The sequence below is a fragment of the Suricata suricatta genome, chromosome 8 (assembly GCF_006229205.1).
Source record: "Suricata suricatta isolate VVHF042 chromosome 8, meerkat_22Aug2017_6uvM2_HiC, whole genome shotgun sequence".
Lineage (NCBI taxonomy): Eukaryota > Metazoa > Chordata > Mammalia > Carnivora > Herpestidae > Suricata > Suricata suricatta.
The window spans coordinates 39,927,684-39,942,650 of record NC_043707.1 but is presented as its reverse complement, the minus strand read 5'-3'; the positions used below and the strand labels follow the sequence as shown (position 1 = coordinate 39,942,650).

The 14,967-nt window shown below is 53.8% G+C and overlaps 1 protein-coding gene across 1 annotated transcript; it reads right to left on the bottom strand.

Annotated features, from left to right (window-relative positions):
• Window positions 1-2,954: 2,954 nt before the first annotated feature.
• Window positions 2,955-11,184, bottom strand: SELENBP1 (selenium binding protein 1). The gene is made up of 12 exons (XM_029947549.1): window positions 11,066-11,184; window positions 8,608-8,664; window positions 8,076-8,188; window positions 7,631-7,816; window positions 6,657-6,777; window positions 5,333-5,515; window positions 4,880-5,058; window positions 4,394-4,472; window positions 4,186-4,307; window positions 3,848-3,940; window positions 3,558-3,676; window positions 2,955-3,357 (listed from the first exon to the last, which is right to left on the bottom strand). The coding sequence occupies exons 1-12, from the start codon at window positions 11,067-11,069 to the stop codon at window positions 3,195-3,197; spliced, it is 1,419 nt and encodes a 472-aa protein (XP_029803409.1). The 5' UTR covers window positions 11,070-11,184; the 3' UTR covers window positions 2,955-3,194.
• Between the last annotated feature and the right edge of the window lie 3,783 nt (window positions 11,185-14,967).

Here is a 14,967-nt window from a genome sequence, read left to right as displayed (position 1 = left end):
ATTCCCCTGCGATCCATCCAGACTGTTGCATATACTAATAGTTCATTCCTTTTTTATTGCTGAGTGTAATAGTCTATGATATGCCTATAGAAGTTTAATCATTAATCCACTGAACGACGTTTGGATGGTTTCCAGGATCTGGCTGGAAATGGCAAAGCTGCTATGAACAACTGTGTGCAGATTTTTGTGTAAACATACATTTTCACTTTTCTGGGACATATGCCCAAAGTTCAATTGTTGGGACATAAAAGTATGTATTTGGTCTTTTTTTTCCTCTCAAGCCTGAGGATTATTTTGTTTTTTAGGTGTCTTTGCTTCCTTCTTCCGCAATGTGGCCTTTTCTCTCCCTTGAGTTGTGCAGTTTGTTCTATCAATCCTCAGGCTGATTTCTTGGGTGTTCATCGTTCAGAATTACTTGACAGTCATCTAGCTGCATTCAGGGGATGAGGCGAGCCTGGGGTCTCCCTGCTGTACCGCCCTCTTAGCTTCCTCTACTCATGTTTGGTCTTTTTTGTTGTTGTTTGTTTGTTTATTTGTTCTTGGAGAGACAGAGAGAGAAAGAAAGACAGTGCCAGCTGGGGAGGGTCAGAGACAGAGGGAGGGAGAGAATCCCAAGCAGGCCCCGTGCCACCCAGATGCCCCATGTTTGATCTTTATAAGGAATTGACACAGTGTTTTCCAGAGTGGCTATGTCATTTCACACTTCCACCAGCAATGTCTGAATGATCCAGGTTTTCCCCATCCTCACCAACATATTTGTACTATCAATATTTTCTATTTTAGCCATCCTGATAGGTGTGTTGTGATGCCGCATGCCTGTAATCTGTCTTCCCTGATGTCCGGTGATGTGGATTATCTCTTCATGTGCTTTCATGACATCTTTATATCCTCTTTGGTGAGATGTCTGTTCATGTCTTTTATCCATTTTCAAGCTGGAATACTGGGGCCTTGTACTGTTGAATTTTGAGAGCTTTGTATTCTAGATACAAGTTGTTTGTCAGATAGGGCTTGTGTCCTTTAGATCTAACCCCTGTAGTCTTAATACATTCTGGCATGGTTAAGTTTTGAGGTTCATTTTGTTGAATGGAACTTTATGTCTTTAGAAATGTTAAAATTTTTTAAGTGTTTATTTATTTTGAGAGAGAGAGAGAGGAGGGGAGGGTCCAAGAGAGAAGGAGACAGAGAATCCCAAGCAGGCTCCGCACTGTCAGCTCAGAGCCCGTGAGCCTCGAACTCCCAAACCATGAGATCATGGCCTGAGCTGAACTCAAGAGTTGGATGCTTCACTGACTGAGCTACCCCGGAGCCCCAGACCTTTAGAAATATTTAGATATGATGTAGAACTACATGATTCTTTTTCTTTCTGAAGCAGTTTGGTTATTGAAAAGGACAGGGAAGAAACTTAGGAGAGAAACATCTAGTAAGACCCACTAAATCCCAAGGCTCCTTGTAAGTCACTCATCACACATACCTCCTTTATATTCACTTATTCATTAAAGCATACTGTGCTTTAAGATATAAGCCAGGTGCTGGGAATAAGCAAGTAGTTTCAATATAATGTGACATATGTTCATGCTGAGGTTAAGTGCAGGAGGCCCCCACCCTGGAGTGTCAGGGTAGGAGGCTTTCGAAAGGACATGATAAACTGGCCAGATGGCAAGAAAGGCAGGGGATGAATCAGGACCATGTTGAGGCAGATGCTTCAAGGAGCATATTTAAAGACCCCAAAGGAAAAAATATGTTACATTCTTGGGGTGCCCTGGCCATCTTGGGAGTCTTAGGCTACTCCAGTGTTTAAAATAAGACACTTTGGGGGCACCTGGGTAGCTCAGTGTTTAAGCGTCCAACTTTAGCTTAGGTCATGATTTCACGGTTCATGGGTTTGAGCCCTGCAACTGGCTCAGGCTGGTGGCACGAAGCCTGTTTGGGATTCTCCCTCTCCCTCTCTCTCTGCCCCTACTCCACTCTCACTCTTTCTCTCTCTCAAAATAAAGATAAACTTTAAAAACAAAAGCAAGGGGAGCCTGGGTGGCTCAGTTGGTTAAGCGTCCGACTTCAGCTCAGGTCATGATCTCACGGTTCGTGGGTTAGAGCCCTGCATTGTGCTCCGGTCTGGCAGCTCAGAGCCTGGAGCCTGCTTCAGATTCTGTCTCCCTCTCGCTCTCTGCCCCTCTCCTGATCACACTGTCTCTCTCTGTCTCTCCAAAATAAATAAATGTTAAAGAAATTTTTAAAAAACACACAAAAAAACAAGACACCTTTATAGAAGGTGGAAAAGGAATGTAGGTGTTACCTGAATGTTGCTTGGTATTGTCGTGGGTAAAGAGTAAAGGAGTCAATAGAATTACTGCCTACCTGATGAAACTTCCATCTCATTCCTTTTATAAAGAACTAAAGTCCTAGTGCAGAGACAGGAGACAACTCTGCTTTGGGCAGGGTCCTAAAGCACCTTCCAGAGGAGGAGACAAAAGCACCGGGCCTGGTCTGTTAGACTTGTTCGCCTCCATGTTGTCAGCCCTCCTGTCCAGTAACAGTCCTGTCTTCCAGGTGGGAGGTGACATGCCTAACCTAGTGACAGCTGTGGGTTTTCCCAGGAGGCTCGCCAGCAGATTGCATGATCTATGTTGGGCTCTGGAGTGTCCCCTGTGCATGAAGGGACAGTGGGTGAGATTTTACGCATTAAAGAAAATATGGATTGAAAAAAATAACAAAGTTTAGGAACACCAGTGGGTACTCTCTCCCCTCAGGTCTCATTGTGACAAACACCTCCGAAGTCTTCGCCTTCTGTCTGACCGTAAAAGTGAGATTTGGGCACCTTTAACATCATGTAATCACTGGTGTGAACCCATCATTCTCCCAGGGTTCTCATTAGGACTCTCCCATACAAGATACAAAGGATCAGGGGAAGCAGGGTCACAGACTCTGTGCCCCTAAGGACAAAGGGATGTAAGGACTAGGTTCAACCATTTATTTCTTGGTAAAGTAATTTTCAAGAGTTCATGTAAAAACAGCCAGTGAGCAACATGCAACAGGTGGTCGGTAAATGGAGACGCCACTCGACACATTCCAACAGCCTCAGTTTGGCTTTGGTGGCACAATCTGCCGAGGGTTGGGGGCCGAGAGGGGGCAGAGCGAAAGCAGGTCTCTGTGGAAATGAGGGCTCAGATGTGGAAAGGGGCTACCCGGCGTGGACTTCAGAGCCAAATGTCGGAGCTGCAGTCACCCCCGGGGTAGCGGAGCTCATGGGCCAGGGCTGGGCCTAGGGGCTCCTTCCCAAAGTCCACCAGGAAGTTGGGGTTCAACTTCAGGCCTCCCTTTATTGTGTCGACATCGATCTGCAGCATCACAGAGCCTTCCCTGGTGGAAACAGGGAGGGGATAGGAAAGAGGTGAGAGGTGGCCATCCCCCTCCCGAGTCTGTGATGCAGGGTTGAGTCCTCAGGAAGGAGCAGAGCCAGTATGGTGGAGGCAGGCAGGGTGCCCAAGGAGTCTTCAGAAAGCCAGACTCTTGTAGGAGAGGAGGACTGGGGAGGGGAGCCCAGGCTGTCAGCTTCTCACCTGATGAGATCAGGGTAGAACTGCTTGTCCCAGGCACTGTACAGCGACGTGGTGACGTACAGACGCTTCCCGTCCAGGCTAAGCTGGATCATTTGAGGGCCTCCATGTACCCGTTTCCCCTTGGGAAGACCAGAAGTCAGGCCCCATGAAAACACACGGGTCCTAGGAGGGGGAGCATGGAGCGTGCCCCTCACCCCATACTTCTCCAGCATGGGTCTGAGGGTTCTATCAGCTGGAGTGGAGGGTGGGGGTGTGCAGGCAAGGGCTGGGGGTGGGAGGTAGAGCCTCACCTTGACCACCAGCGGCTCTGGCTGGGAGGTTAGCTCCAGGTCCTCCAGCACCTGCACAGGCCCTCCCTTAACAATGCTGCCCCCGAGGAAGAGCTGGGTGGGGAGATGTGGGGCAGAAAGGAGGTGAGGACATTGCAGGAGCAGCATGCCTGTCAGGATGCCCGCGTGCCCTAACATGTAGCCACGGCTCCCACTGTCCGACCCACACCATCCCTCAGTCCCCATCTCTGCGATTCCTGAACCCCCATTATCATCCCCCAGTGGCTCCACACTCTCTGCCTCATCCACAGACTTCTCCTTCCTCCCTCTTCTCTCTCCCGGTTGTGTGAGCACCCCACCTGTCCTGTGAGGCGGGGCCTCTGAGGGTCGGAGATGTCATACTGCCGCAGGTCCCCGTGCAGCCAGTTGCTGAAGTAGAGGAAGCGGTCATCCAGAGACAGCAGAATGTCGGTGACGAGGCCTGGGGCAGGTGGGCCATTCAGAGGCTTTAAGGAGTCTTGTCTCCCTGGGAATCAACCTAGTCCCCGCCCTCCCCTCGGGACTCACCGGGCATTTCGGGCAGCATCCAGCCTTTTACTTTCTTGGGGGGCACCTGGATCACCTTCTCCACTGACCAAGTACCTCCCTGTGGGGGGAGGGGGGGTGGAGGGTGGGGTTAGGCAAAGGTGAGCCTGTTAGACTGGGGGCTTGGGCCAGATCTGGCCTCCCCAGAGCCTATCATCTGCAGTGAGACAACAGATGCAGGGCCCTCTTGCCACTAGGGTCTGACGCTGTGCAAGGCCCCTAAGGTAGGGATGCTGTCAGTGTCACCACTGCATTCCCCGCCCCGAGCACAGTGCTTGATGCAGGAGCTCACCACCGTTTTTTCAATGAATGAATAGGAATTTAGCATTTAGGGGAGAAGAGAGACAGGGCAAGTGGCCGTGGTTTTTGTCCCTGGAGAAATTGGGCTAGTGAAGCCAGGCAGAGGGGGTTGGGTTACCCCTCGAGAGAGGGCTGCCTTCTGGCTATGGATACTTGGACATGTGTCACCTGATTCTTGTAGAAGCGCTGGATGGTGGAGCTGAGGGCACAGCCCACGAAGCCCTGGGCCGCATCTGGGTTGTGGAGGAAGCGGACTTCCAGGGGAATGAGCCCATCCTGGAGAGACAGGGTCTGCACGATCTCGTGGCGCTGCCAGTCCCATATGTGTAAATGGCTTCCATACCGCCCTGGGGAGGGGACGGGGCCGGAGGGTGGGCTTGGGATCAGGGCAGGGCAGTGTGAGGAGAGGCTGGGGCACAGCCCAGGGCAGAAGGTTCAAGAACCGGTTGGAGGGATCAGAAGGATGCTTGAGCAAGTCAGAGCGCTCAGTGAGTCCTATACCATCACCCCAAAAGCCAGGTTCACAGGAGGCAAGTAAGAGGCCTGGAGAGGGGTAGAGAGGCAGAAAGTAGGGGGTGGCGGTGCCCAGGCTCCTGCTAGCCTGTGGGGAACAGTTCTCACCAGCCTCTACATCAGCGGGGTTGAAGCCATCTCGAAAGACATTGGGAGCTGCCCATTCGGTGCTGACCATGACGTTGTGTCGAGGTTGGTACCAGAAGTCGTAGCCCATAGGTGCGGCTCCCCCAGGCCGCTCCCAGGTTCCCTTCACCTCGAACGTCTCTCCATCCAGCAGGATGAACCCCCCTGAGCAGTAAAGGAAGTCAAGTGACAGGTGGAGATGCTACCCCTACCCCGCCCCCACCCCCAGGCATGTCCAAGAGGCTCCAAGTGCATTTCCTGGTGCCCGTTCCTCCCCCTGGATTTGCCAGCCCCTTCAATTCAGGTGGCCAAAGGGTTCCATCCAAGAGACCAGGTGGGAAGTGGGGACTCACTCTGGTGCCCCTACCCCCCATCAATTTCATCCCTGTCCTAGACCACAGGGGAGATTGCTGCCCTCTTGAGCTGAGAGTCTGGGACTCAGTGTCCTGTGCTTCTTTTGCCCAGATCCCCTCTCTCGGTGTGGAATGCCTCCCAGAGCCAAGGCTCCATTCTGCTCACTAAGTTGTATTTTTTTAGAGCAGACACATTGCATATACTTGTTATTCAACGTGAATGCCCAACGTGTTCTCCCTTAGCGTGTTATGACGTCTTGACAATTCTTTGCAAACACAACTAGATGTGAACACCTCAGTGTTATTTGGTCTGGGAGGGCTGCCTTCCTCCTATCTCTGGGAAGAAGGAACTGCTTTCCACTCCAGGCAGATGGAGGACCCTGATGAAATAGGTCAGATTCAGAGAAAAATGGTTCAGTATAGTGATTAGGTCACTGATTCCTGATCCGGATTGCTGGGTTTGAGTTCTACCTCTCCAGTTTATTAGCTATATGGCTTGGGATAGGTATTCACCCAGTCTGTCCCCGGCCTTCTCAGCTGTAAAACAGAGATGTTAGTAGCCCCTCCATTGTTGGTTGTATCTGGCGCACAGCGGACATTTCGTAATTGTTAGTGCTGATGGTGCCATAAACGAGAGGGCTAAAGTGAAGACGAAGGACCCCAGGACTATGAGACTTGCTCATGAATTCGTCAAGGCTAATATTAAATGTCTGTGTTTTCTGGGGCTGTGTCATATTCCCCACAACAGACCGTTCTGACTGTAATTTCTAAGTGAATTTGTCAGTCGAGTTTCATCTTTGTAAAAACCATTGAAACAGCTGAGGTTACTTGATGATAGTTTAAATGTTGGCTGAGACCCAGCCCTCTGGCTCTCCCCGGAGGGTCATCCTATCCCCCTCCCTCAGCTTGGGATCTGTTCTCCCCACAGATGTGCCTCCAGTGCCCACAGGTACCTTTGCCATTGCCCTTGGAGTCTCCCAGGGAGCTGATCATCACCTCCCCACTAGCCAGGCAGTGGCTGGTGTGGATGTAGCCCAGGTCACACTTGGCATGGATGTCTTCGGGCTCAATAACCTGGAGATGGGTAAGGGATGGCATCAGAATGTTATGGGGCTGGGGGGAACCACCTGCGGCTCCCCCAACCCCCAGTCCTATCTGCTGACACCATCACATTTTCCTCTAAGACTTGAACACAATTTTCCCAGGGGGAATAAATACTTCTGCAGAGCAGCAGGGGAGAGTCTGAGAGACTGACTCTGCAGGCAGAGAGCACTGACGTCTCTTCCATCATCTGTGTTGGAGGCACTATAAGTGGCCCTGTGAGGCCAGAAGCTCTGCCCAGCCTGGGCCACTGCCAGCATCAGTTCTGTATCATGGGACAGAGATGGTAGGAGGCGTTGGAAGGAGTGATTAGAGACCCCTGCCTAGGGGCGCCTGAGGGGCTCAGTCTGTTAAGTGGTTAAGCATCCAACTTCGGCTCAGGTCATGATGTCATGGTTGGTGAGTTCAGCTGTGCTGACAGCTCAGAGCCTGGAGCCTGTTTCAGATTCCATGTCTCCCTCTCTCTCTGCCCCTCCCCTGCTCACTGTCTCTCTCTGTCTCAATCATAAATAAAACATTATTAAAAAACCTTTAGAGACCTTCCTAAATGGAAGTCTTCAGCTCATGATTGGCTGGGACAAAAAGGGCTCCTTCTCTCTCTTGGAGTAAAAGCCAAAAGCTCCTCCCAGCCCCTCTAGTGCCCACCCCCCCCATGATTCTACATGGTGACCCCCTGCCCCTCCGAAAGCCCCACCCCCTCCCCCCGCTGCTGAGCCCAGACCCTGAGCAGGAGCTGAAGGCAGCTGGTTGAGGGGCAGCCTCCTGCCTATGGGCAGCTCAGACTGGTGCGTCCTTTAGGGTCCCTGGACAGGGGCAGGGAGCATGCCTTGTGCAGCTTTGGGGCACGGGGCTCAGAGCCCACGTCCACCACATAGATGCGGGAGGACATGAGGCAGGGCAGCATCAGCTTGGTGCGTGACTTGGTGCTGTCCCCAAAGCAGCTGCTGCAGGCATTCCACCCCGAGTGGTGCAGTTCGTCCTTCAGGTAGGGCATGGGCAGCCGGTGGATGACCTAGGGTGGGAGAGGGTGCAGGGGGTGGTACTCATCCTGACCAGGCCGCTGGCATCCCTGGCCCCGCTGGGATCCTTGGCAGAACAGCACGGGCTGGTATTCATCCCTGTCCCGTACCTCGGCGGTGCCCTTGTGCAGTGAACAGACTGCACAACCATACCCAAGGAGGGTGAAGAAGGATGGGGCTGGGGAAGGGCATCGCCAGGGCTGGGGCTGGAGAGGGGACTTGGGGTACTCCAGTGCCTAAGCTCCGCCTCACCTGGCAATAATGAGGAGACTTGGGGTCAATGTCCACGGTTGCCAAATAATCCGGGGCCTCGATGCCTGTGTTTCGGTAGATACAGGGCAGGTAGACAATCTCTTCCCTGGGTCCTAAGGGGTAGAAAGCAGTTAGGGGCACCTGGGTGGCTCAGTCGGTTGAGTGTCTGACTTCAGCTCAGGTCATGATCTCACAGTTTGTGGGTTCAAGCCCCGCATCGGGCTCTGTGCTGACAGCTAGCTCAGAGCCTGGAGCCTGCTTCGGATTCTGTGCCTCCCTCTCCCTCTGACCCTCCCCTGCTCATACTGTCTCTCTCTGTCTCTCAAAAATAAAAAAATAGAAAAATAAAAAAATAAAAGAAAGAAAGCAGTTAGTACGGATGGCAGGGTGGAGAGGAGTGACAGGGGTGGCGCTGGGCACACCTGAGGCTGAGTCCTCCGGTCTGCCGCCACCAGGAATGGGATGGGTAGAAGGTGACGGCTTTGCAGAATTCCTGTCTGGAGGCCCAGGCTCGAAGATGCCCCACACTTACCTTTCATGGCCTCCAGAGGGGTAGGGTAGCCTGGTCCACACTTCCCGCATTTTGTAGCTGCAAAAACAATGAGGCATGTTGGTTCTATCACTCGCTGGAGGGTCAGGGCTCCTTGCCTAGCTGCTGCAACACTTATATGGCTACGCGCTGTCCCAATCCTGTCCCGACTCCAGCCCTCAGAGCCCTGGTGAGTGTGTGCATGTGGCAGGAAGAGCTGCAAAGGTGGACCCAAAGGTGGACAGACTCTCAGGACAGACGTTGACTTTTATCCCAGTCCCAGCTGCTGGCTGGGACTTGCTCCAAGCCACGGAAGCTTGGGCGAGTTCCCTAACCTCCCCACCCTCAACGTGCACACCATCTGGAAGACGAAAGTAATAAGAATACCACAACGGCTTGTGTTAGAGGTAAACAAAAAGGTACAGTTAAATGTGCAGCTTTGCGCCGGCCTGAGAGGAGCCGGTCAACTCTGGCTGCTCCTTAGTGACTGAGGGCGGTGCCCCTTCAGTTCCCTTCCCAGAACGGTACCTATCCCAAGCCCGGGGGGCACTTCCTGCCTTTTTCCCATCTGGGTCCCGACCCCCAGGCTGTTAGCCAGAGCTTGGGTTACTTAGCTGAAGGTTTGGTAAGGGTAGGAGGCTGAAGTTCAGGGCCACAGAGCCGTTACCTCTGCAGGCCCATAGAGCAGTTACTACCTGCTTCCTTTATCTGTAACTGTAACATAAGGTGTTGGGTCCCCCTCTGGAGGGCTCAGAGGCCCACATACCAGAGCTACAGGGTGTGACCCTCTTTGTCCCTGAAGGCTGGCAAGAGAAGCCACATGGCTCTATGGGACCGAAGTCAGTCTCTGAGAAGGAGGGCTGCCAGGACCAGGTATTGGGCATCAGGGCTTGGGGCCTGACCAGGAAGAAGGGCTGAGGAATAGCACAAAGGGAGCTGCAGGAGGAAAGAAATCCCAGAGTGGACATCACAGGATGGGTGCTGCAGCCCATGGCTGTCTGGCCACTGCTCTGACACCTGGGGAACCACAAGTAGGGAGGCAGGAGTAGCCAGAGTTGAGCCTCCTCTGCTGTGTGTGCTCAGGCCCTCAGCCAGGAAGCCAGGTCCCCTGCTTTCGGCAGCCTAGTGGCTTAGGAGGCCAGGAGGCAGCAAGGGCAGCATTGTCCAGTGGGGAAACCTGGTTTCAAGCTCCAGGTCTGACATCTGCTCTCTTATTTTCTCCCCTGCTTTGGCTAAAAGCAGGTAATAATATCCTACCTTCTTTTCTAAGTGCCCATGAAGGTCAAAAATGCCAATGTATTCATAAGTACTTGAAAGGAGGAGGGTTATATAAACATGGGACAGACTGTGCCAGAAGCCGGGGACAGAAATCCCAGGCAGTGGTTGCTGGGTGGGTGTGGCAGGGTGAGAGGTCCGGTCCAGAGGAATTAAGGAGACCTGTGCCAGGGCTTGGCACAGGAGGCAGGGGGAGGGTTGCTGGACACAGAACAGGATGTTCAAGACATCAAGACAGAGACACAAAACCCGTAAAGCTGAACAGAGACATAGAGCTAAAGGTGCGAGGGAGGTGTTGCTGGTTGTGTCGGCTTCCCCTCAAAGCCCCCACCCCCTTCTGGTAGTTCTTAGAGTGAGTGGGTCCCTTTTACCCACCAGGCCCCCACCAGGCCCCTGGGAGCATCAGTGTTCTTTCTGGGAACCAATGCCCTGTCTGAAGCATCTCAAGCAAGATCTCTGAACATCTGCGGGTTTGGGATGAACACAGGGCAAGCCCATGGGCTCTTCCCAGTGCCGGGCTGCCTGCTTGCCAGACACTCTGCCAGCCCAGGAGAGCGCTGGCTCCAAGCGGGCAAGAACCTCAACACTCCCAGGCAGACCCAAACTCCTCCTCAGCCCGATATCCAGAAGCCTGAGGATGAGGGATGGGAGGCCTTCGGGACAGGGAGGGTGGGGGTGCTGGAATAGGCCCCCAGTGACCCAGAGCCATGGGGATCCTGAGGGCTACAGAGCCACCCGGCTCCCAAGGCCAGAGGTCCTCTACTTCCTGGAGTATGAAGCTGGCCCAGGGCTGAAATCAGTACTGTCATTCACCTGTGGTGCTAAGCCGGGGACGAGACGTTGTCTCATGGTGTCCCCGCGCCACCAGACATCCCCAGCTACAGAGAAGGGGCCATAAGGCCAGGCTGCAGCGGAGACACCAGCTGGCCAGCTGGGGATACAGGGCCACCCTCCTCCGCAGTCTCCCCACTCTCCTCCTCTCCTCCCCTGGCACCTTGAGAAACTTCGGCCTGACTGGGAAATGCAGGGGTGGGGGTAGGGCAGGGCCGGTAGAGTGCAGTCCAGCGCCCGCCCCCTCTCCTGGCCAGCTCCCCCACCCGCCCAGGCCGGGACAGCGTTTCTCTCACTTCCTGTAGTGCAGGCCGGGTTGGGAGGCACTGGGGTGTCAGAAGGCCCCCCTCCTTACCCATGTCGCTTGCTGGGTGCTTTGGTCCTGATTGGCCCGTCAGGAGTGAGCAGAAACAGGCCGGGCTGCTATCCGAGGCTCAGGAGTGAGCAGAAACAGGCCAGGCTGATGTGCCTGGGTCCAGGGCAAAGGGAAGGAATTTATACAACCATGGGGGGGGCGGGGGAGGGGCGGGGCAAGGGGAGGGCCCCGGGCCGCAGCCCAGGGTGAACCACCAAGGGCAGCTGGCCAGGACGCTCTCAAATGGCCAGGGAGGCCGCTGTTAGAGTTACAGGGTGTGTGTGTGTGTGTGTGTGTGTGTGTGTGTGTGTGTGTGTGTGTGTGTGTTAGGATCCTGGGCATCTGCAGATATGCACTCATGTATCTCTTGTGGGTGCCTGGGAATACTTTGTGGGTCTGTGTATGTGCAGGGTCTTGTACGCCTGTGTGTGTGTGTGTGTGTATGTGAATATGTACCAGTGTGAGCACTCCCATGTGTCTGGGCTTGTTCGTGTTTGGGTGTACTTAGTGAGCACGTGCCACCAGAATGTGCACGCCTGTGTGGGCCTGTGCATATGTACCTGTGTGTGTTCGTGCGTGTGTGTGTGTGTGAGCCTGTGAGTGCACTTTTTCTTGCCTCAATGCTCATCTATGTACTTGGACGTGTTTCCACCCAGGGCCGTGGGCCCATTTGCTCCCATTCACAGCCGGGGTCAGCTGTCCCCTAAGACTGCCCTCTTGGTCCAGGCGCCCAGGCTCCAAATGGCACAGCCCCACCCACCCCCACACAGCTCACCAATGTCTTCCTGCCATAGTGGTCCCAACAGGAGCTAGGGATATCTAGTACCTACGTCCAGGTTTCACTTTCTCCAGACTCGTGTGCTCCCCTCGAGCTTTGAAGTGTAAGGAAAATTGGCAGCACTCATAATCATGCTCATTACCTTCATAAATCTCAGCAGGTGGAAGGGGGGTGCCCCCCTATCTCTCGGCTTCCTTTGCGTTCTCCCCAGTGGTACCATATACAACTCTCTAGGTGGGTGGCAGGGTTTAATACTAGGCCAGCACAGCGCCGCTGTCCCTAACTGGCCCATGACAGGTCATTGGACTCTCAGGGTTTCCATTCAACCAGGAAGGAAGGATTCAGTGCCAGCCAGGGCCGCTGAGCCTGATTGATAGTACAGGGTCCCAGAGACACAGCCCCCAAGCAAGTGACAGCTGCTTGCTGAAGAACCAAGGCAAGGTTGAGGCCTGATCTATTAACTGTCTCGGGGGCTACCTTTGGCCAGAGAGGTCCGGGTTCAAAGGGCTGGACAAAGGGACCCGCTTCCCCTTGTTTTTCCTCTTGAAGCCGAGGGGCCCCCTTTCCTGAGACCTGGCGGCCTGACAGGAAGGGTAGCCTGTGCCTCATTCTCCTAGGAACCTGCTGACTCTGTGTCTGTAAGAAGCCACTTTCATCTTCTTGGATGAAAGCTACAGGGTGAAGTTTTATTGGATAGTGAAAGGGACGAAGTTTGGTCTTGAGACTGCCAACGGAAAGATCCATGGCATTTCCAAACCAGAGTGGAAGGAAGGAGAACAAAGCCGGGCTGCAGTGTGACAGCTGTCTGTCCTCCTGGTGCCCAGGGGTGAGGGAGGACCCAAAGGAAGACGCTCTGTGGCTGCCCTTCTCCCCTCCTTCTCAATATCATGCAATGCCCCTGGCTCTTCCCCACATCTCTGTCCTCACCATGGCACCATTGGCCAGGCATGTGCCACAGTCAGCCCTGGGGGTACAGCTGTACCCCAGGGGGTGGCCCCTGAGGGCTGCTTCTTTGCCTTTGCTGACTTCATCTGCTGGCTGCCTCTACTCACCCAGCCTTCAGACTCCTCTTCCTAAGAAGCCACCTCATACCTCCTCTACTTTCCTGCTGGAAGTAGCCTAACACCTAGGATCTGAAAGAGAAAGAAGGCCCATCCTCACCCTCTTGTCAAAAGTTCTGGGACCCCTGGGTGGCTCAGTCGGTTAAGTGTCCCACTTCAGCTCAGGTCATGATCTTGCAGTTGGTAGGTTTGAGTTGGTAGGTTTGAGCCCTACATCGGGCTCACTGCTTTCAGTGCTGAGCCCACTTCAGATCCTCTGTCCCCTCCCCCCATTTCTCCCCCTTTGCACAAGCTCAAAGTAAATAAACATTAAAAAAAAAAAAGGATTCTTGAGTCATTATCCCCCAAAGCAGCTGTGATTTTTGCTTGTTGTAGACAAGAACTTCAAAGCACCATTCTGCTGCAGACTGTAAGCCTTTCCATGCCTGGGGCCCTGGTCTGGGGTTCCCTGGCCCCTGCACAGCGCCCCAGCCCCTATCTGCCGTACTCTCCCAGAATACTTCCTCCAGGCAGCAAGGTGGTTGGGAAAATCGGCCCCAGTCAGGGCTGCAGGTGGAAGCAGTGCAGGGAGAGGGCTCAGGCTGGCCACGAAAGTGTCCACGGCCCACGGCGTCTTGGCTTCCATGATGGGCCAACCCAATCAGCATCACTGTGACCCAAGAATCCCTCATATTGCTTCTCAGGAACTTAAGCGTTCCCTCCTCTCTCTTCTGCCCTCCCTGAGCCAGCCAGAGTCCAGCCAGAGCCGACTGACCCCCAGATTGACATGAAGGGACATGGGGAGGCCTGGAGCTCTCTGCCTGGGGCAGTCCCTGGGGAGGGTGAGACCCCAGCCCAGGTCTGCTAATCCTGGGAAGCCATGTGCGACCCTAACACTGGGCATCTCCACCCTCAAAGGCAGTGGGTGCGGCCCATGCTCCTTCCTGCTGGTTCAGGCTCCAAAACAGCACAATAAATACTAGAGGAGGCAGATTATCAGGCCGGCAGCTGGACAGCCTGGCGCTTATGTAACTGCTGCCTGAACTTTGGCTCTGCTCCATCTCCATGCACACAGAGTGGTTTCTTGTGGCGCAGGGGGCATGGAGCCCCTCTGCTGGTTCTCCCCTTCCCTTCCAGCCTCTGCCAGACCACTGTTTGGCAAGATGGCAGAGTGAGGAGAGGAGGATTAAACCCAGAGAAGGGGAGGGAGAGCAGATGACGAAGCTGGAGTCTCAAAAAAAAAAAAAAAAGACAAAAAGAGGGGCGCCTGGGTGGCTCAGTAGGTAGGGCATGCAACTCCTGGTCTCGGGCTCATGAGTTCGAGCTCCACATTGGGTGTAGAGATTGCTTTAAAAATAATAATAATGGGGGCACCTGGAGGGCTCAGTTGGTTAAGCATCTGACTTCGGCTCAGGTTATGATCTCCTAGTTCATGGGCTCGAACCCTGCAGCAGGCTCTGAGCTGTCAGCACAGATTTCAGATTTTGTCTCCCTCTCTCTGCCTCTCCCCCACTCGTGCTCTGTCTCTTTCAAAATGTAAATAAACATTAAAAAAATTTTTTTTTAAAGACAGAAGTGTCGTTCTTCATCTCTAGCAAAAGAAAAGCGACAGGGAGGTAATCCAAGACCAGCCAGGGGAGTGCTATCAGGGGGAAAGCAGGACTAAACTGGTCACGCTCACCCTTGCAGCACCCCACTTAACCCTTGCCACACCCCAGACTTGTAGGTAAATCATCCTCCTTTAACTTAGGAAGAGGCTGAGGCTCAGAGAGGGCCAAGGCACCCAACAGGAGCCCCACTCAGGTTCATTGGATTCTGGAGCACACAGATTTTCTAATCACGCTGGGGCCATTTGGTGTTTTGTTTGGCTTGGGAGGAGGGCTGGGAGTGGGGAGGCACATGCACCAGAAGGAACGCGGAAAGCTGTGCTGTGTTGTTTCTGGGGAGGCTCCGAGACACTTCCTCAGGAACGGGGAGAGAGGTGAAGAAGTAGATGTCTCCCCTTCTGAGTGGGAGGGAGTGGGGGTTGCCCCCTGCCACGGAAAAGCTACTCCATCCACGTGTAACCATGGTTACCTTTGGAG